Source organism: Myodes glareolus, chromosome 7 (genome assembly GCF_982192425.1).
Source record: "Myodes glareolus chromosome 7, mMyoGla1.1, whole genome shotgun sequence".
Taxonomy (NCBI): Eukaryota; Metazoa; Chordata; class Mammalia; order Rodentia; family Cricetidae; genus Myodes; species Myodes glareolus.
The window spans coordinates 5,367,481-5,389,878 of record NC_142032.1 but is presented as its reverse complement, the minus strand read 5'-3'; the positions used below and the strand labels follow the sequence as shown (position 1 = coordinate 5,389,878).

The 22,398-nt window shown below is 47.7% G+C and overlaps 1 protein-coding gene across 1 annotated transcript in view; it reads left to right on the top strand.

Moving 5' to 3' along the window:
- The window catches only part of Habp2 (hyaluronan binding protein 2), a 32,913-nt gene that overhangs the window by 7,880 nt on the left and 2,635 nt on the right, over window positions 1-22,398 (top strand). The window contains exons 2-12 of the mRNA XM_048424360.3: window positions 1,486-1,522; window positions 10,078-10,185; window positions 12,266-12,373; window positions 13,088-13,204; window positions 13,985-14,104; window positions 14,943-15,114; window positions 16,439-16,536; window positions 17,895-18,150; window positions 19,463-19,605; window positions 20,363-20,497; window positions 21,969-22,114. Of these exons, the coding sequence (XP_048280317.3) occupies window positions 1,486-1,522; window positions 10,078-10,185; window positions 12,266-12,373; window positions 13,088-13,204; window positions 13,985-14,104; window positions 14,943-15,114; window positions 16,439-16,536; window positions 17,895-18,150; window positions 19,463-19,605; window positions 20,363-20,497; window positions 21,969-22,114 (1,440 nt within the window). The remainder of the gene's footprint in view (window positions 1-1,485; window positions 1,523-10,077; window positions 10,186-12,265; window positions 12,374-13,087; window positions 13,205-13,984; window positions 14,105-14,942; window positions 15,115-16,438; window positions 16,537-17,894; window positions 18,151-19,462; window positions 19,606-20,362; window positions 20,498-21,968; window positions 22,115-22,398) is intronic.

Below are 22,398 nucleotides of genomic sequence, written 5' to 3'. Positions count from 1 at the left end.
AAGGTTATCACGGCCCCTGGTTCACTGCCAGCTCTTAATAATTCGACAAGCACTCCATTTTCTTATTTGTTTCTTGGCTACATCCCCCCCCCAACACACACACCACATACACACACACACACCACTTCCTTCACTAATTTTCATCTTTGGATTCTCGAGTCCCAGGACCAGGAGTTCTTCTGCTATTCCCTGACTGTGGAAAAGCAGAACAGAATGATGGGACAGAAGGAGACAAATGGTATCCACTCTTCCTGTTTCTGACACAGTGGAGGTTGGCATCTGGAAATCAGATACCAGCCTGGTGTTAGGCTGGCTCCGCCTGGCACCACAGCCTCTCTGTGAGTGGAGACAGAGTCATAAAGTGAGCTCGGAGCTCTTGCAGGGGCTGGAGGGCTCCACCAAGACTCTCTAGATGAGTGTGGATTCCTTCAGCGGCCTGCCTAGAAAGGACATGTCTGCCCCCTGCTGGCTCCAGGCAGTGCAGCAGCAGCAGCTGTCAGGCTCTAGGTGTAGCAGGATTTGTGACCCTTAACTCTGGCACTAGACTTACAGGCTTCTCTGGCGGCTCATGAAGGAAGTTTCTCAGGTCCTGCCCACTGCGCAGAGAGAGCAGCAGCCCATCCTGTTCATCTCAAATAGGAAACACCGAATGCTATTTCCCTGGGTAGAGAGGGACCCAGACCACGGGTTCCACACAAGTTCGACGGTGGGAGGTGAGGCAGAGCAGGGAGCCAGATCTGAGGTACAGTTGCTGGCTGTTCTGGGGGTGAGGTTGGAGGAGGTAACATTCCTTCTCGGGGACCCCCACCCCGCCTTCCTTCTAGCTTCTCCTCAACACTCTTAGGTGGTCCCTGTTTCCCCAGGCCTGAGAATACCCTTTGTTCCTCTCTCCATTTCCAGTAAAATGCATGTCCCTGTCTCATTCCCTGTAAAAACAGGGCTGGGGACCATGCCTGATTAAACAGAGGCGTAGTCCCTGATATCAAAAATCATTTTCTGTCTTTCTTTTTATCTCTTCCCTCCCTGAGATTCACTTTGTCACCACTCAAGCCTATAGGAAAATTAAAGAGTAATCCACAAGTCTCTTCAGGGCAGGTGTTTGTGCCTTACCCCAAGAACACTGGGAAACCTCCGGAAGGTTTCCCCATCTACAGAGACAATCACCCCCAACAATTACTTAGACTTGAGCATAGATCCTAAGTGGATGGGGTTGTCATGGGAACATGGTGTAACCACGCCACTCGCGGTCCAGGAACAACTGACTAGTTAGTATCATGGCGGATTCCAAGGAAGCCATATTCCAACAGGTATGTGTGTGTGAGGGGAAGGGTCAAGACGTGTGCACAGGAGAGGGAGTACCGTCAAGCCTCTCCGTCCACATTCTCCAGCGTGCCCGCGTCGGGAAATGGTGATCTCTGTCCCAGAGCACCCGGGGAAGGGACCGGCATCTCCATCACACACTCACTGTGCTGTTTTGTTTTTCAGTTTTCATTGATGTCCTTCATTGCGCCCCCAGACCCAGGTGAGTGTGCCACCACCCCAGGCCTCCGCCAGCCCAGAGCCAGGGCATAGACGTGCTCAAGGGACCTTAGGACTAGCCTGCTTCCAGGGTATCGCAGACACCTTCGAGAGTTTATCCAGAAACTCTACATCTCTGTAACATTCAACACAGCTTTGAGTTGCCAGTCTCAGCCACCGAAGAGAGAAACCACTAATGTAGTTAAGTACCCTGACTTTACAGAGAAAGAAACTGAGGCCCAGAGAAAAGAAGTAACTGGATTCTCATCCATTAGCGACTGTGGAGAGAAAGGACTTAACTGAGCAAGGGGCCACCCTACATACTCCATTACCCCATGGGGAAGCCAAGACAGGCAGCTCCAGGATGCCCCCCACAGCACCAACACCTCCAGCACTGTCCTTGGGCTTAGCCAGTCAAAAAAAGCCCTAGGAAGTCTCAGACTGAAAACAAGGCACACAGCACTGAGAGTCGGGCAGACCTGAGGGAGATGCCATGCCCAGCATTGACGTGGTGTTAAGATTGCATTCAAAACTGGGCAAGGTGGGATGCTCCTATAATCCCAGTACTTGGGAGATGGAGGGAGGCAGGAGGGTTGAGAGTTTGGGGCAGGCTGCAGTTGCTATATAGCAGATTTGAGACCAGCCTACACTACAAGAGACCCTGTCTCAACACGAAACAAAAATAACCACAAATACACAAAAATGATCGAATCAAACAGGTTGTATCATATAATATCCAAAACACAGACAATTCTCCCATCTATGACAGTCCTGTGGATGCAGCTATTTCTCATAGGCTCTCTGTCTCTCCCAGACACACTCTGTCACCTTGAACACTTTGTCTTTCCTTTGCCTAGTGCCCACATCACAGTGGGTCACACAACACAGCACCTGCTTGAGTCTGGGGTAGAAATTCTTCTCGCTGCTCCAAGGGACCAAAGGCAGACATCCCCACGGATAATAGACTGGGGTGGTCATGCTCAGAAGACCAGAGTAGGCAGCCTGTACAGAGAGTTGTGGTGTAAGCTTGCATCAAGGACTTAGTTAGAACAAAGATGGTACCCGCTCTAGTCAAATCCTGATCAGCCAGCCATCAGTGTTCTCCAGAAAAGAGTTCTGGGTAGGCAGCCAGACCATGGCAGTTCTGAGCAGGTGACCCAGGCCTTTGCTCAATATGCTCACAGGATGGGGTAGAAACATGTGTGCATGGACTGCAGAGGGAGTCTGCGTCCTTTTCCAGAGCAAGGCAGAACGTGGGACGGAAGGCAATCCAACTGCTCAGAAGGCCCCTGTTCAGACTCCAGGCACGTGTGGAGTTCAGAGAGAGGCCAAGGCCAAGACTGGTAGGGCCACCATTTCCCCAGCCTGAAACACACATTGCTTAGACACCAGCAAAGGGGTCTTGAATCTGGGAGGTCAGAAAGACAGGACTGTGGGTGCTATGGAGTGAATAGAGAGAGAGGGACAGGACATAGAGGAGTCAAGTGACCTCAATTTCAAGTGTCTGAAAAGCAAAAACTTTTTCAAAAAAAAAAACAAAAACAAAAACAAAAACAAAAAACCTTATAGTCCATTGTTGACCTGCGGGGACTTAGCAGGGTCTTTATGGGCCAGGGTAATAGTTCAGTGGATAAAACACTTGCTTTAGCATGAGAGATGGATCCAGAACCCATGCATATGCCAGATGACCATGGCAGTCATCCTATAATTCTCGCCTTGGAAGATGGAGACAGGGGAACCCTGGAGTAAGCCGGCTAATGAGGCTAGCCGAATCAGTGAGCTCTGGATTTGATTAAGAGACCCTGCTTCAATGAGCAAAGGGGAAGTGCAACTAAGGGTGATTCTTTATATTAACCTCAATCCTCTACTCACATGCACATGTTCACACACAAAAATGGGGGGGAAATCAAGAATCACCTTTATCACAAAGCACTTTACTACCATCTTCTAGAACATCGTATACTATGTCTACAGGGAGTTTATGATACCTAGAAATTAGACAATGAACCTGCTGAATAACTGTAACAACCCTGTAGACAAAGAAAAGAGTGGATTCATTCATTCTGCGTGTCCGTATAAGGCTTTAGTTGAATATATCACAAAGCATAGTGTCCAAGTTGACCTACAGACAGGAAGAATCTCCTAACATAAGAATATTCCAGAATTTGAATGAGCTGATGGGTTTTGGGGGGGCAATGAACTCCCCAACATCAGAGGCATTTAAGGCAAAGACTCGAGTTAGCAAACAACTCAGACAGGAGTGGATAGTGTGGGGTGCAGCATGCCAAGACCCTGATTTCTACAAGGACCCTACAGATAATTTCTGAGAGGTTGGTGAGGGAAAAGGAAGCTGCTGGCTCTGGGTCCTAGAGTCTAACTCCAGGTGCTCTGTTAGCCTCTGGCTGTGGAGTGAGACAGTTAGATTTCAAGCATAACCTCATCTGGTCCCATGGCGCACGGGGCTGTTCTTTGATGAAATTCATCAGCTCCCTGCTCCCTTCAGACAACAGCATGACGAAGAGACACCCGCTCATGCCCTCAGGCCTGCTGCCTCCTTGGTTGGTCTTACTGGTGCCAGGACATGGCAAGGGCCTTGACAGAGCAGAAGGTGCCTGGTCCCCAGTCCCCAGTGGGTGGGAGAGGAGGTGGCCATCAAACAGCACAAGCTCTGCCCGTCTCCCTAAAGCAGGTGACACACAGCCGGTAGGCCTGCGGAAATGCATCTTCAAAGCTGCCTTGGCTCTGCCCAGCACCACAGGCTGTGCCCATCCATCAGCTGTCCTGCCGCCTGCCAGCAAGGCTCTCGGCTGTACTCGCCTGCCAGCAGGGCTGGAAACGTCACATGCAGGCCGACAGGGCTGGGGTTTGGGGAAGGCCCTCAGAGGAGCCAGATGTGGCACAGTGATGGATGGAGCCAACTGGGATGACATTCCAGGGGTTTTCATTCCAGCCCGCACATCTGGCAAGCTCCTCTAGCGGAGCAGCTGTGAAATTCCCACGGCACTAACTGTGAGCTCTTTCCGAGAGGCCCTCACTGCGGACCACAGAGGGCTCGAGGGTCATGTGCTAGCTGAGGATTTCTGGTGCAGACTCCTTCCTGGAAGCCAAAAGGTCAAAGGCTTTCTAACCAGGCCCATGAAAAGATGCCAGGCCCATGAAAAGACATGTTGGACTTGGAGTTAGGCGCACCTGGGTGCGGGTGCCCTTCTGTTTTGATCTGTAGACGAGGAATGAGGACTACCCTCACCACAGAGGTTGACAGTTAAGTGAAATTTTGCTCGTGCATAATTGCATAGAGTATGTGACACATAGAAATTATTTAATATGTGATAACCTGCCATTGAAATCATCCATGTCAATTCAGGATACCCCCAACTCTCTTCATAGTTATTCCCAGCTAAATGCTGATAAAATGCCAAGGCCATAGGATTTCTTTTTACATCTAATATAAAAGCCTCAGAGTCACCCTTTCTCCCCAAGGTTCTCCCTTTTCAAGTAGTTCAGAAAAGGTCTCAAGTAACCTGAATTCGAACCCTTAGCTGTCTTTGTGTGTGTGCACGCATGTTTGTGGACTCCAGAGGGCCACCTCAGGCATAGATCCTGTTTGTGAGACACACTCGTTCTCTCGCACGTTTGTGTGTGTGCACGTGTGTATCTGAATATACGCATATACGCATGCTCACGTGTGTATGGGTGTGTGTGCATATACACTGCCATGCTGGAGGTCAGAGGGCCACCTTACCTTTCACACTGCTTGAGGTACAGTCTCATATTCATGTCAGGCTACCTGTCCCACGATTTTCTGAGGATTCTGAGATGAGGCTCTCATGGGTCCAGAACTCAATAGTGGATTAGCCTGGCTGATCAGTGGGTCCCAGCAATCACGCTGTCTGTCTCCTTGGCACTAGGATTACAAATCTGTGTACCCCCACACCCTTGCTTTTTAAAATGTGGACTCGGGGGATTGAATTCAGGTTCCCATCCCTTGAAGGAAGGCCCCTTACAGCTACTTCTACAAAGCAGTTTCTCCAGTCCACCAGAGGGGGACCAGATTTCACATCCCTTTCTACCAAGAAAAGAGTTGGACAACTTCTTAAACTTGTAGAGAATCATCAAGATGTCTTAAAAAGTGTAAATATCACCCCTTTTCTTCCTAAGTTCCCCATTCATGCTGCTTCAAGATGAACCAATCAGAAGCAGAGAGGTTTGGTCATAGGGAATATGAGTCTGTTGCACATAGGGCTCTGTGGTGGTCGCTCAGGGAAGACAGAAGAACAGAAGTGGCCCTGCTTTTAAGACTCAGGGAAACAAATCCAATATATGAGTTAAGCCCCAAAGAGAAACAAAGAGGTTCGAGCAAGGACATCCATACCCCGCAGCCAACAAGGCCAGTGAGGAAAGCCCTTGTATCTTAACCCCCAGTCCCCCCCAGCAAGCCAGTGTCAGTCAAGCTCCGTGGGACTGCTGTTACTACTACTGCATGATAGAAGACCTCAGACTTGGAGATGTCAGTCAGTAACCATGTAGTTAGATATTAGTTCCTTGGGTCAACAGTTTCATCTGGGTTCTGCTGGGCAGTTCTGATCTAGACCAGGTTTTGCTGATCTGAGCTGGATTCCCTTGCATCTTCCACCAATGAGAGGTTGGTCTGGCATCTTGTCTTGCTATTGGCTGGCTTTTTCATGTCTGAGGCTTCATCTTGTCCTGATGCTGACTTGTGTGACAGCGTAGGCCATACTAAGGGGTCAGGAGGGTCCAAGAAAGTGGGCAGGAGGAGCAGGGGAAAGAGGAAGGAAGGGGAGAGGAGGAAGAAGCAGGAGAGAACAACCACGAGGTTTCTTGGGGTCAACCTTAGAGCAGACCCATTGTTTCAACCATAAATGCTAACGCAAGGCCCAGCGTCAGTCTGAACCAAGGGGAAGGAAATGATGGGCAGTCCAATCCTGCTACTGGAGAGTAAAGATGCATGGAGGGTAGGGTAGAGAATTGGGGGCCTGCTTGTCACCAGAGGGGCTCAAACCAAGTCCATACCCAACACTGAAAGTGAAGACACCAGGGTTCCCCATGGCCACACCCAACTTCTGCTCTACAGCATCCTTCAGTCTGCTCCTTTTGCTTCCTTCCTCGAGGCTCCTCAGACTGCAGATTCCTCTAGGACAAGGCCACATCCTACTCCTGTTGGTCTGTCTTTACAACTCTCCATGTCCCCAGGGCCTTCCACTTGTGCTGCACATGTCATCCATTGTTGTGTTCACACATGCAGTAGGAGGGAGTGCCAACAGTGCAGAAGGGGTGGGAGTCCACCCACGTGGAAAAGCCTTGGTAATGCCGCTTGTGCAGCCCCCCAGCTGAATGGGAAGGCCTTGGTGACATGCCTGTGCAGCCCCTCAGCTGAATGGCTTCTTCTTCCATGGTGATTGGGAGCCAGTAAGCCTTCGCCGAGTCCATTTCAGTCTGGGACCTGAGACCCTCACTACCTGTAGGGACTTCCTGTCTTGCTCTGAGGGCTTTGATCCAGAACTGGTGTGTTTCCATTCTTCTGCTCACTGACAAATGAGCAGACTTTGCACATAGGACTTGACTGAAGTCCAAATCCTACACCAGGCATTTTGCCCACCCCAACCCCACAAAATGTCACAGTATTCCACACGTGTAAGCATCTCCTCTATTTCATGTGGTTTTTAAATGTATGTATGACTGGTAAGTGAATGTGTACAGATTTGTATGTTTCTTTGATTTTCTATGTGTGAGTGGTGTGTGTATACATTTGTGTGCACATGCCCATGTGTATGGATGCAAAGTGCATGTGTACAGATTTGTGTGTTTCATGCTATTCTATGTGTGTGTGTGTGTGTGTGTGTGCCTGTACTTGCATGTCCAGGCTCACACACACTTATGCGTTTGTGTTTGCATATGTGTATTCATGTAGAGGACTGGGGTTAAGGTGGGCAGCTTCCTCTATCACTCTCCATCTTTTTGTTATTCTTTGAAATAGGGTCTCATTGACATAAACCTCACCAGTTCAGCAAGAGTAGCTGGCTACTGAGCTTCAGGAATTTCCATCTCCCGTCCCCCATCCCTAGGATTATAGGTTTCTGTCTCCATGTTTTTGCACACATAGGTGGGAGCTATGAGCCCAGGTCTCCTGCTTGTCCTGAAAGCACTAGCAACTGAGCCATCTCCCTAACATACCAAATAAGGGTGTGTCAATAACCCAGTCCAGAGTAGCCAATCTGTCCTCCAGCTTGTAGGACTATTGAGAGGGGTTCTAGGAGTTCTCCAAAAGACTCTCATCTATAAATATGTGTGAAAAAAAATAAGTCCTCCAGTGAAAACCAAAATAAATCAACATTGCAATCAACCTTTTGTCTCCTTCAAATGTCAGTTTAAAATCTTTCATTGCCAACTTGAAAAACCATTTTCCCCTCCGCATCTCCCTCCTTTTCTCTGCTTTATCATATTTATGGAAGGAAGTTTTATGGCTCCAGGAAGACAGTGGTCTTATCTTTAGCCTAGATCCTCATCTCTGGAGAGGTGGCCTCCTCTGGGAGCATTTTCATCCTGGGGAAAGCAGCCAGGGAAAAATAATGAGCAAGCAAAGAGAGTCTTGACTTGACATTGCGGTAAATGAGGTGAAACTTTGCCAAGGAGCCAGAGTTGGTGTATCCAAAAAAGAAATAGAAAGATAATTCCATTTTAATGGGAAATATAAAACAGCCATTGTGCAAAAGTCAATTTTTTAGAAGCCATAGATGTAAGGACTGTGACCGAGTGATGGGGAGATGCCTGAGACAGTGTGCTTGGCAATCAGCTGGATAGGGAGCGGTCCTCCACACCATCACTGCCTCTGTTGGGTTGCCTTTCAAGTCAGGTGTCTGCATCTGCTTCTGCCTCGTTACCACACGTCTCTCTGGAGAGCTCCCCGCAGCTTCCTCTGCCATCCTCTCATCAGCAGAAAAGGGCAAAATGAACCCAACTTTCTCCCAACTCCAAACTTCTCTGCCCCAGCCACAGAGCCTTCAGCATCTTCCTAGACTCCAGCTCAGACATGCACACACCTGCTTGTCCCAGTTGTCCCAGTCCTATCTAACCAAACCCTCCATTTGTGGGCACCATGGTGTTCTGTCTCCATCAGTAACCAAATCCAGGAGCAAGCTGAGGACTGTACTTGGGTGACTGTTAAGCAATGGAAGGAGCTAATTAAAGCAACTGAGCACCATCGTTGAGCTAAAAAGACATGGCGGTTGTACAGAGACAAACTTTAAATCTAGCTGTGAATTAGCTAGGAGACCTCAAGCACATTGCTTATTCTCTCTGGGCCTCAGTTTCCACAACTTAAAGCACAGCCCACATACACTTCCCAGGTTTTTTTCTTCTGTTTTTGAGAGAGGGTCTTTCCCAGCCTGGCCTCCAACTCTTTCTACAGCCAACGATGGCTTGAACCTCTGATGCAGGTGTGATGGTGTTGATTGTTGATTGTTGACATGACAACCTCTGAACTTGTCCAGGAGACAAGTCTGTGGGCACACCTGAATTATTTTCCATCTAGGAAAGTTCATGAGGGAGTATGTTGACAGGGCTCATTGAAGTGACACCATGTCCTGGCTCTAGGCCTAGACTGTCTAAAATTCACCCCTCTGTACTCATGATTGGACCAGTGCTTCAGGCTCCCGCTGCCGTGACTTGCCCACCATGGTGAAGTGAACCCTGAACCATGAGCCGGAATAAAACCTCCTTCCATACTCTGACTTTGTTGGGTTTGGGATATTTTTTTCACAGAACACTGAAAGAAAGTAAGACCTGGGATTACAGGTGTGTACCACCACACCACTTCACACACAACTGGGGTCAAGTCTAGGGTCTCCTGCTTACAACACAAGTGCTGTACCTACTGAGCGACATCCCTGACCCAACCTACCAAATTTTTATGAGGATAAATGAGATGGTACAAATGTGCAAATGTTCAGCACAGGGCCCCATAAAATGTTCACAGTAGAGATTAGCTGCTAAATTCTCTGTGGATCGAGTGAGAGATGCTTGCCCAAAGAGGAAAGTGACAAGTGTCTTGGACTTCATTGAGCCAAGATGGCTTAAGGAAGGCTCGTGGAGAAACACCATCCACAAAGCTACCAGTTGGGCACTGTGGGGTCACCATGTGCTCTAGCCCTGGTAGACCCTGTATAGACCTATGAAGACCTGAAGCACACAGGATGCTTCCTGCTGTGTTCAGAGCTGAGAAACCCAGGGCGTACAGTAGGTATACCCACGGGCACACAGTAGGTATACCCACGGGCACAGGTGGTAGAAAGTTGGGACTTGATCTCCTTCTCCATTTCTAGTCAGGTACTGCCATCCAAAGACCAGCACTGCACTGCTGGACCAGAACACCCCTCAAGTTAGACATCCCCAACCTGACCTTCATGTCTTCCTGCATCTCTGGGAGAGCTCTAAAGACATGTAATTTCTCATTAAGGAAATGGAAGAGGTGTCCCCTAAGCCAAAGACTGATTCCCTCAAGCCTAATGACTAGACTGTCTTCTGCCTTTCCCTGCCCTGCAGATTGGACGCCAGAAGACTATTACAGCTATGAACATTCCAACCCAGATGAAGGCCCCAGAGTCGTGCCAACCTCCCCTGAGAACCCTGATTGGTACTATGCAGACGATGGTGAGTGCCTATTGGAGAGGGAGACCATGACTGAAGGAATTTATGTGTGACAATGTGCAAGGGGCTTTCTCTGCCCTCTCTCTGCCTGCATAGTAAAATGGGCATTGAAGACCTCTCTAGGGTGGATTCCTCCCGTTGAGTCCTATACTACGAGGCCAGGGTAGGTGCTGAGAAGCATCTGCCCTCGAGCAACAGGCAGAGTCAGGGAGGCCAAGAGAGGAACGAACTCGACCAAAGTCACACAGTAAGGCAGTTCCTCCTCAGCCGGCTCTCCTGACACTGAGAGAAGTCAAGTTCAAAGTCAGTTCTGTATCTTTGACCTTGAGCTAAGTCCTAACTGTGCAGCAGAATCTAAATTATCTTTGAGCATTAGGATTGCAACATTGACAAGTATGGCTTTGGGGCATCCCTTGCTTTTCCATCTTTGCTTTTTTCTTCCTCTTTTTGCTATTTATAGTCTCTGTGCGTGTTGGGGGGCAAGTCTGTGTGTATATTAGAGAGGGTGTATATCTGTACATGCATGTTCTTGTACATGTGTGCATATAAATGCTAGCAGACAATCTCTGATGTTCTTCTTCAGGAATCATCCACCTTGGTTTTTGAGTCAGGGCCTTTTACTGGCCTGAGCCCTACTTTGCCAACTGAACTATGATCCCCACTATGCCAACTGATCAGTGAGCCCCAGGGTTCTTCTTACTTCTGCCTCCTGGGTGCTGGGGTTATAAGTATTTGCTACCATGCCCAACTTTTTATTCAGAATCTTTTCACGGCTGTTAGTGTGTGTGTGTGTGTGTGTGTGTGTGTGTGTGTAAATGTTTGTGTGTATGTGTTTGTTATGTTTGTATGTGTGAGCGAAGGTATATATGTGTATGTGACTGGTTGTGTGTGTGTGTGTGATTATGTGCATGTATGTGATTGTGTTTGTGTGTGGTTGTGTACATATATGTGTGTATATATTTGAGTGTGGTTGTATGTATATATATATATGTGAATGTGGTTGTGTGTGTACATATGAGTGTAGTTGTTTGTATGTATGCGTATATGTGAGTTTGGTTGTGTGTGTGTAGAGTGTGGTTATATGTATCTGTGTGCAAATGAGTATAGTTGTGTGTGTTTTGTGTGTATATGTATGTGAATATGGTTTGTGTGTTTGTGAGTGTGTGCATATGTCAGTATGGTTGTGTGTATGTGTATGTATTCTATTTGCTTTGGGTTTACGGCTCCTTAAACTGACCAATCAGACAAAAAGAAAAATAAGAAACTGGGTTCAGGCAAAACCACGTGACTGAATCAAGAGAACGCATGGAAAGCCCTTAGCAGCTGTCATAAAAGCTGTGTTACTGCAAAGTGGCCTGGAAGGCAGGGCCAAGATACAGGGCACCAGGAGAACATCAGAAGAGACCATCAAAACAGGAACCAGGCCCTGGGCTCCTGCTTCCTGAACCAAAGAACAATGACTAGAGCGAAGGACAAAGAATTCCCCAAGGGAGGATCCATTCAGACGACCATGAAAAAGCCAAAGGCACAGATGAAATATGACAAAATCTAACTGAACAAGGAGTTGAAGAAAGATGAAGGCCACTGGGTCACTTCCTCTGTGCGTCGATTCTCAGTCACCCCTTGCCTTTGCTCCTCTCTCCTGATGTTCAGAGAGCCTGTGTTTCGTGAGGGGTGGGTTAGCTTTGCACACTTCTGCCTGACCTCCACCCCGGGCACTGTGAGTAGGGGAGGTCTTCAGGCTTGTGAAATGCCTTTGGCTTCAGAGACAGACCCCAATGTACTCCCAGCGAGGTGGGAGGAGAAAAACACTCGAGAGGAAGGGGACTTTCTCAGTGAGAAAGCCTGGGCCAAAGCGAGGCCAAGGGAGACAGTCACGACTCTGTCTGCCTGCCTCCCTTCCCCGGGCACGGGACTGCAGCTGCCCTTGATCTTGAAGGATGATACATGTTTTTCCCTTTGTCCAAGCAACAGTTCTATTGTTAATCTCTCGTTTGGGGCAGGAGGCCGACATCAGGTGAGAAGTGGGGCTTCTTTTTGGATTCCCCCCTCTCTGACCTTGACTTCTGCCTTTGTGTCTTAGATCCATGCCAGTCCAACCCCTGTGAACATGGCGGGAACTGTATCATCAGAGGGGACACCTTCCATTGTAGCTGCCCAGCCCCCTTCTCAGGAAGTCGGTGTCAGAACGGTGAGCCCCTTTCTCTCTGTTCCCTCTGGGTTAAACATAAAGTCCTTCAGCCTCTGTCTAAAGGCACTGGGAAAACACTGGGTGATCCTGGGGCAAAGGTTATAGTCACATTTCTTTGATCAGGCGTGGTGATGCTCACCTGTGTAAGCACAGGTAGCATCTGTGTGTTTCCTGCCGCCATACTGTGTCTCATGGGTCCATTCTGTAGAGAAACAAATGGAGGCTAAGAGAGAAGAGATAGCATCTACCCCAAATATGGCCCAAACTGAGAAAATTGCTTCTACACAAATCACAGCAGAGAAATAGGATCCTCAAATGGTATGACAGGAAGGTCTCAGGGCACATAGGGCCAGCGTGAGAGAGGGTGGGCAGAAGGCGTAGACCTGCCACTGACCAACAGGACAGAATGTGAGTGGAAATCATAGAGGCCAAGGGCCCTGACTCCTTCTCCAGTTTCTTCCGTCCAATACCCTGCTGGCGTCTGCATATAAAACCCTTTGTAGGACTGTGTGTCACTGCAGGAAGAAACCGTGTTTAGGTTAAGAGAGAAACTTTATCCTTGAACAGCCTGGCACTTAAGGCTGTGGACAAAGTCGCAGACACAGTCTGCTGCTCCCACCTCCAAAACTGGGGTAAGCATGTGCCCCATTAGGTCAAATGTGCATCACCTGATGTCCTACCCTCATTCTCTCCTTCTCTGTGTATCTTGTGCAGCCCAGAACAAGTGCAAGGACAACCCGTGTGTCCACGGTGAATGCCTCATTACCCAGAAGCCTCCTTACTACCGCTGTGCCTGCAAATACCCCTACACAGGGCCAGACTGCTCCCGGGGTAGGTGGCAGAGGCTCTCTTCTCTGCAGATTGCTTTCTTTGCTCTAATGTGTGCCCATGGCGACGGCATCTTCCTGTGTGGAAGTGGGGCTGGGTTTTGTGCCACTCAAGACAGTCCTCTTAATTATGATTTTAAAACGTGTAACCTCCCTTGGAGAACTCAGGGAGAATTAACTAATATCTGTATTCACACACACACACACACACACACACACACACACACACACACACACACAGTCACCTTGGAAGTTGATTCCTCCAGGAAGTGGGCTCTGATCTATTCCTGAGATGGGCTGTGTGGGGGAGTAACTCTGAGTCTCTGCTGTGGGTAGGGCACCATCCCAAGGGATTTACTCCTCAATGCAAAGAAGAAATTTGTAGGTGAAGAACCCGCAACTCGAGAAGTTAACTTGTCCGTGGTCACACGGCTTTCAAGGTTCACAGACAAGTTTCTACCTAGCTCAGACTATTTGAAAACTTCTAGATTAGGCTATACCTTTGGCTAGTCCTTATTTGGTGACCGATATACACATCTTTTTATTTGAGGGGGTAGGGTTGTTTTTCATTTTTGTTTTTCTCTTTAGTGCAGCCTCCATCCATATGGCTCATCCATATTAGTTTAAGCTCTTCGGGTTTCATTGGCATTTGTTAGTGTATCAATGATCTGCCTATGACCTTCGGTGTCCCATCATTTCAGAGAAGATGATTCCAGAAAACCGCCACCATCATGGGATACCTCCTCCTAACGTGTCCTCTGGGCCTCACTTCCTGTCTTCACAGTGCTTCCGGCATGCAAACCAAATCCCTGCCAGAATGGTGGTGTCTGCTCCCGTCACAGACGGAGGTCCAGGTTTACCTGTGCCTGCCCAGACCAGTACAGGGGGAGATTCTGTGAAATAGGTATGGATCTCCACTACCACATCACCAAAGACTCTGGGACAAGTGAGACCTCTGGAGGCCTTTTCTCTTCAAGTGTCTCATACACACAAGGTTCCAGTTCCCCAAACTCTACACCTCCTTACTCTTCCAACCTCGGAGCACTGAGCTTGTTTCTGCCTAGGAGGTGATTCTCCGGGGTGTGGTGCAGGCAAATCAACCTTCGACCCTGACCACATCAGGGCCTTTCCACCCCCTCCCCCAGTCATTTTGTAAATACCCAACTCCTCAACGGGGTGATGTTGTTAAGGTTTCTGTCCTGTCTGGTCCTGCATCTGTTAAGTCCCAAAGAAATTACACAGAGGTCTACATTAACTATAAACTGATTGGCCAGTATCTCAGGCTTCTAATTAACCCTTACAACTTTTATTAGCCCATTATTCTTATCTGTGTTAGCCACATGGTTCAGTACCTCATTCGTGGGGGCGGTCACATCTTGCTTCTTCTGTGTCTGGGACAGGACTGCCTAATAGGATTTCCTTCTTCCCAGAATTCTCCTGTCCTCCTTGACCCGCCTCTACTTCTTGTCTGGTTGTCCTGCCTATACTTCGTGCCTGCCTATTGGCCAATCAGTGTATATTTAAAATATAATTGACAGAATACAGACCATTGTCCCACAACAGGGTAGTTCATATTTTTAATTCAGGTTGAATGTGAAACGTTCTAGAGCTTTGTGATTAAATCTAAAGAAAACGCACAGTTAGGCCCAGTCCTGTGACCCAGTTCATATCCCCCACCAACCATTATTGAGGGTAATGTGTCCATGACTGGCAGTTCTCATAGGCGGCCTGCTCTCTCCGAGGTCCGGACGACTGTTATGTCGGTGATGGCTACTCTTACCGAGGCAAAGTGAGTAGGACAGTGAACCAGAGCCCATGCCTTTACTGGAATTCCCACCTCCTCTTGCAGGAGAATTACAACATGTTTATGGAGGACGCTGAGACCCACGGGATCGCAGATCACAACTTTTGCAGGTACAGGTTGCTGTCTCCCGTAGGTCCACTTTTGGTTGCTTGATGCTTGATTTTGAATCAGATTACAAGTCAGCAGCCTTTCTGAAGAGATTATCCTACTCGGGATAGGTATGGTTACACTGATGTTACAGCTACAGAGGAAGGAAGGAAGGAAAGAAGGAAGGAAAGAAGGAAGGAAGGAAGGAAGGAAGGAAGGAAGGAAGGAAGGAAGGAAGGAAGAGGAAGGGAAGGGAAGGGAAGGGAAGGGAAGGGAAGGGAAGGGAAGGGAAGGGAAGGGAAGGGAAGGGAAGGGAAGGGAAGGGAAGGGAAGGAAGACTCCCCAGGGAGTCACAGGGGCTCACATACCGCAAAATTCATTTCTTACTAATGCTACAAGAGTGTGTGTGTGTGTGTGTGTGTGTGTGTGTGTGTGTGTGTGTGTTGTGGCTGTGGGGGAATTTAACTCCATAGAGTTTTACAAATACCCAGGAAGGGTAAAAAGAGAAAAATGAGGCTTAAAAGAATGTCAGCCAAAAGCCAAGGAGTGACATATAATCGCCCATGTGAATTTGGTGGCAGAGGTAGTCACATGGGCCACACAATGTCAAGAGGAAGGCTGAGGAGCAAATGGAGTCTCTAGGGAGCATTATAATTCCCGCCACAGAGGGTCATGTGCTCTTTAGTAAGGATCGTGTGATGATCCTTCGTGGGGAACACTGGACTTTTCCAATCTTCTGTCTCCGGGCCCCATTGCTCATCTCCTTGTTCTGTCTTTTGTCTCACCAAGCTCAATGACTTAGGTGATTTGCCTATGGAAAGTGAGGATATTTTGCTTGTCTTGAACTAGCTCCAAAACAAGCGTCTCTTCTTTGTACACAACACAGCTTCTATCCTCCTCGTGCCCACTATGAGTCACCTTCTTGTGGTGTAATCTTCATGGGGAAACCTTGTGACTGCTTCTAAAATGATTCTCATGCCTGGGACTTAGAGGATGGGGTCAGGATTTCAGCTCCCCTCTTGTCTCTCAGTCTGCAACCCTTTTCTAAACACATTGAGTAGAGCTCGTTAGTAGGAATCTCACTTCTCCGATGAAAGGTCGTGGGTGTCCCATGGTCCAGCCAAAGGTTGGAAACTGCTTCCTGGTCCTTGGGATACTCGTCTGGAAGTTAAGAGTTTGCCAAAATTCCGTGTCCACACTTGCATGCCGAGGTTTGTTAACCTATTTGAGGACTCAGATGAAGAATGGTAGCTGAGCAGTGGGGATTGGCGTCCTCTAATCCGGGTGCTTCCATGATGCCTAGATTTCCAAGCTTGGATGGTCAGTCACTTCAATTTTGTGTTTTAGAAACCCAGATGGAGACCACAAGCCCTGGTGCTTCGTTAAGGTTAACAGGGAAAAAGTGAAATGGGAATACTGTGATGTCACAGTCTGCCCAGCCTCAGGTAAGTTTGTGGTTCTCAGAGGGACCTGGGGTGAAGAGGTGCCATTTCCCACATTAGACCACGCCCACCCTACACATCCTGTGACCCTGGCTTTACAAATTCTGCCCACTCCTCTGTAGCCCTTAGGATGATGAGCTAGCCTAGACATTTCTATCATCTCAGGTTAACTCTAAAACTTCCTTTCCCAATCCCCGGCCAGTGTTCTCAGCATCACATGCTTGACCACTTACTGTGTGTCAGGGCATACAATAGCCATCATTGCTTGGGTTTTCATGGCCTCTTGGAATGACATTGGTCTGAAGTCCAGCTTTTTACTCTTTCCGACAGTCTTTACTGGCCCACCTCTGTACCCCAATCTGTTGTCTGAGTTTTCTGTCCTGCCCAGTTCCCGCAATTGTTAAGTACCAAAGAAATCACACAAAGGTCTACATTAGTTATAAACTGATTGGCTCATTAGCTCAGGCTTCTTATTAACTCTTATAACTTATATAGCCCATTATTAGCCATTATTCTTATTTGTGTTCACCATGTGGCTCAGTACATTATTCAGCGGGGCAGTCACATCTTGCTTCTTCTGTGATCGGGTCAGGACTGCAGAGAAATGATCTTCCTCATCCCCAGAATTCTCCTGTTCTCATTGACCCACCTGTACTTCCTGTCTGGTTGTCCCGCCTATACTTCCTACCAGGCTACTGGCCAGGTTTATTTAAAATATAATTGACAGAATACAGACCATTGTCTCCCACACCACCAATCTATCTGACCAATGGGATTCTCTCCCAGTTTTGCACAGTGACATTGTTCTGTGGGTAGCTATCTGCAATACTCCACGTCATTCCTGCTTTTGTCTGTTTCTAACCATTCTTTGAGACCTGACCCAAGGCTCTCTTCCTCTGAAAAGTCCTCTAGATCTCTTGACTCAGGTGTTATATCTCCATCTGAGCAACCTCCAGGGACAGAACAAGGTCACAGACTCATAACCCTTACCACAGCGTTATGGGTAAACCTCTTATCCCCCCATTCTACTAAAAAAGCCCCATAACATCACAATGCATTAGTGATGACATATTATGCATGCTACATGAGGGATTTGTTTATTTTGTGTATAGATTTGTAGATTCTAGGAGCCGTGAACTTCAAAATATGAAAATAAAAGCAACATCTTTATCATGAGTGCTATGAATTTGCTTCATATTAACTAAGTTATCCAACAAACCTCAGTCACTCACCAAACAACATCCTGAAGGCGTTCAGTCTCTTGGCTCTGGATATTTGTAGTGAGAGTCATAACTCCAGCTCTGACCTCTGAGGGAACAGAGGAGGCTGGCTTGTGTCATTTATATTCATCTACCCCACAGTTACTCCTAACCCAGACGAAAGCCTTCTGGAGCCTGATATGGAGGTGGCAGGATTCAACTCCTGCGGGAAGACAGAGACAGCTGAGCGTATTGTCAAGCGTATCTACGGGGGCTTTAAGAGCACAGCGGGCAAGCACCCATGGCAGGTGTCCCTGCAGACCTCACTGCCGCTGACCACCTCCATGCCGCAAGGCCACTTCTGCGGGGGTTCCCTGATTCACCCCTGCTGGGTGCTCACTGCAGCCCACTGTACTGAGTAGGTGTCCACTGGGAAGGAGGAGGGGCGTGACTGGGGTGCAAGATGGCTCTCTTCCCAGAAAGTGGTATCTTGGAAGTGTTGGCATGACTGAAGCTAAACGCACCAGAGGGGAAAGAACAGAGCCGTAAGTGAGTGGGGATATAACAACCATGGCTTACCACAGCTGCTCCACGTGGCTGACCATACATAACTAGCTACCAAGAGAGGTTAATTGTGATGTCCCTGGGAACCTCAGCAGAGAGACCTTTCCAGAAGGAAGTATTTGGTAAGTGTCCATGGAAGGAAAGACATGGTCATTCCCCTTTTGTGAAGGGGGCAGGGGTCTTAGGAAAGCTTAATGTCTAATCCAAAGTCTCAGGAAAAGAAGGCCAGTGAGTGGAATTGGACAAAGGTCTGTCTGCTTCCTGAGCCTCTATAGTCCATTCTGAATAAGGCAAAAAAGAAAACAAAACCATTATCAATGACCCTCCAGGTCATGCATCCTCATCTACACTCCTGGTGACTTCTAGGAGCTGAGATACTATCACCTGTTCCAGATTCCCTAAGTCCATGATCAGGGCTGGTCCCACGAGCCCTGCCTTGAGAGGCAGCCTGCATATCTTCTAGTCTACCTTGTCCTCTTGGGGTCTAGGGTGCTCCCCAAGAGAAGTCATGCATATGCACACTAGTGCCCGCCCATGAATTGCAGCAGATTTAATCAGGACTTCCACGGCTTTTAGTCAAGCCCAGAGAGAGAAAGGAGGTCTCCCAGGAAAAGTGAGATTAAATGTGTGTGTGTGTAGCCAGAGTTTCTCCATAGAGACTTCTTATTAATTATGAAAGCTCGGCCAATAGCTTAGACTTGTTTTTAGCTAGCCCTTATAACATAAATTAACCCATTTCTATTCATCTGTGTGCTGCCCCGATGCTTAGTTACTTCATCTGTGTACTTTCCAGGCTGCTTCTTTCATATCTGGCTGGTGACTCCTCTGACTTCGCCCTTCTTCCTCCCATCATTCTCTCTGCCCCCAAGATCCTGCTTAGCTACTGGTTGTTTAGCTTTTTTTAATTAAATCAATCACAGTGACATCTATTCACACAATGTAAAGGGATATTCCACAAGTGTTTGTCTGGACTATCCGTCCACTGATGGAGACGTTCCCTCGTGTTGTCTTATTTGTACCCAAGCAGAGTTTTGCAAGGGAGTAAAGGACTGCAGATAAGGATGCTGAAGGTCAGGGCTTCACCAAGGTCACATGACTTCCTAGGAGTGGTGCTCTGCCTCTGACCACCAGGGGCAATTTTCCTACCATCTTATTTTACTTCGTAGGATAAGCACCAGGCATCTGAAAGTCGTGCTAGGGGACCAGGACCTGAAGAAGACAGAATCTCATGAGCAGACCTTTAGGGTGGAAAAGATACTGAAGTACAGCCGGTACAATGAGAAAGATGACATTCCCCACAATGACATCGGCAAGTATCCCCTGAGACTCACTCCTGTGACTTTCTCCACTGGTAGAAATTGGGGTTTGGTTACAGAAAGCCCCCTTGATCCTTTATATGTCTTAGGGATCCTGTAAGGTGTATCATTTATTTCCCGGCCTTTTATGTCTAGGAAGTGTATAATAGCATTGTTGATAACTGGGTAAAATTTTTCAATTGAAGGCTAGAAGTGTGGAAAATGTTGTACTGTGCAAAGCACTCAGCTTTGGATCCCAGCTCTCTTATTGGCTAGGATTCAGGTCATCTGCCTGAACCTTCTTTTCTGTTCCATAAACAGGGGTGCTATCCCAGCTTTCAGATGACTCCGTGTTGTGGCACCATGTATATGTACACATGTATGGCACCTGCTAGGTGTGCGCGTGCAGAGGCGGTCAGTTTTGGGCTGTTGGATGCTCAGTGCTGTGCCCTCTCCCCGCTACACTATGAGGTTTTCTCTCTTTCCCACTCTCACTCCTTCATCAGTAGCCCCTTTCCATATAACCTGCTTCTGAAAAACAAATTAGGAATGATTTTGAATCCAATTAGCTTTGTTAACTGTTGATATTCTTTCAGTGTTCTCCTAGCCCTTTCTGGATGTTTAAAGCATGAAATATGGATGAAAATGTTTTTCAGTCATGGGAGGAGCAGTGTGGCTAGCTAACTCGTCTTCCAAAACAAAATGAAACCATTACTTCTCTTTCCTCCATTCCTTCCCCCTCTTCCTTCTCCCTACCCCTCCCTCATCCAGCTTTGCTCAAGTTAAAGCCAGTGGATGGTCACTGTGCTCTGGAATCCAAATACGTGAAGACAATATGTTTGCCCAATGATCCCTTTCCCTCTGGGACTGAGTGCCACATCTCTGGCTGGGGAGTAACAGAAACAGGTGAGTCTGGTGATGTACCCTCCACACACTCAGGAGAGCTACACCATCCAGAGAATAAAGGGCTGATGTCATTTGCCCTCTTTGCTCTTGAAACAAATTCAAAGATCTCCATCAAAGAATGTATCCGCCTCATTGTTCAGACGCTAGTTGAATGTAACCATTTGCATGGGACTTTCCCTATGAGCCTCTCATCGCTACAGTAGTCTCTGGCCTCCTGATCTAGATGTGTGACCTTTCTAAAGTAATCATTGTACACCAGAGAAGATTTCTCTCCTTCTTCAAGCAAACTGCAAAGATGCTGGGTGCACAGCATATGTGGGCACATGTGGTACCTGGTAGGATGCTGGGTGCACAGCATATGTGAGCATGTGTGGCATATGGTAGGTGCTCAGGGGCAGAGATAATGCTGTTTAAAGATACTGGCATTGAACAGCTCTTCAGTGTTGGGTATTCTTACACAAGATTCTTGGTTTTGTTTCTCAAGCAGCTCAGTTTTACTTTGTCAGTTGTCATTTTTACCTCCAGGGATTGGATCATGCACACCAAAATTATATCTTGAATACAAAGACGTTCAGGAGAGTATTTTCAAGTCTTTACCAAATACTCAAAATATGTCACTTCCTACTAATAGTATACTTAATAACGGACAGCGAAAGTCACTTTGAGTAGGCTTAGATTCCCACGGAAAGGGAAATAGAATGTATGTATGCATTTGCCAGAGGCTCAGGGGAAAGAAAATCTCTGCCTAATTGGACTTAAGGTCAACCAAAAAAGTCTCTGTGGCTCTTTGTTGTGGTCTAAGCTCTACCTCTTCAGCTCCCCTTAGGGTCTGCTCGGCTGAGGATGTCTTAGTTGGGAATCCCATAGGGCCTCAGATTAGAACGCCTTTGTTTTCCACAGATAGTTCTTAGACTATATTCAAAGTCAAAGATGCTCTGGGAGATTTCCTTATCTTTGAAAAGGGGGTATCTTCTCCAGGAAGCGGACAATCTAACATGTCAGGGAGCTTCATGTGGATGCATCTACTCTACGCACACATGAATGCATCTATCTGTCCATCTGCCCCCACCCATCCATGCATCCATGAGAATGCCCTTACATTTATCCATCTATTTCTTCAGAACCTACTGTGTGTTATGTGTTAGCCTTCTGCTAGATGCAGGAAATTAAAGATGATTACCAGCCATCCCCATTTTCCAGAATTCATGATCTAGTTTAGAAGATAAAGAACAGAACAAATCATTTGTTCAACTGTGATCAGAATGGCTTTGAAAGTCTGCACAAGCTTGGGGTGAAGAGGATGCAGGATGCTGGTGTGGGAAGGTGGGATGTTTCTTCCCACCCTCTATGAAAATACCTTTCTCCCCGAACTGAGAGCTGGTGGCTTCTTCTTACTAAGGTGACTGACTAGAGGAGAGGGTATCACTCCAGTCTTCATGGTAGCATGGCAGTGACTGTTTCCTTCCCACAGGGGAAGGGTCCCGCCAGCTCCTGGATGCTAAGGTCAAGCTGATCGCTAACACTCTGTGTAACTCCCGCCGACTCTATGACAACACCATCGACGACAGTATGATCTGTGCGGGGAACCTCAAGAAGCCGGGATCAGACACCTGCCAGGTCAGAGACTCCACGGGTTCCTCGGAGGGAGGGACTTTCTGAATATCAAGCTGAGAAAAGAGGCCTGCCATAGTTCTGGAGTGGGAACCAGGGTCAACAGGCAGCCGCTTTCGTGTTCAGACAGGTGGACAGACCTATCTGAGCCTACATCAAGCTAGGAGAGTTGGCAGTGCAGCATGTTTCTGCATTGCCTAGTTGAGCTCTCACAGCCTCCTCTGAAGGGGATGTCGCCATCAACACATTGAGGAGGCTTGGGGATATTGTCAAGGCCAATAGCAGCAGTG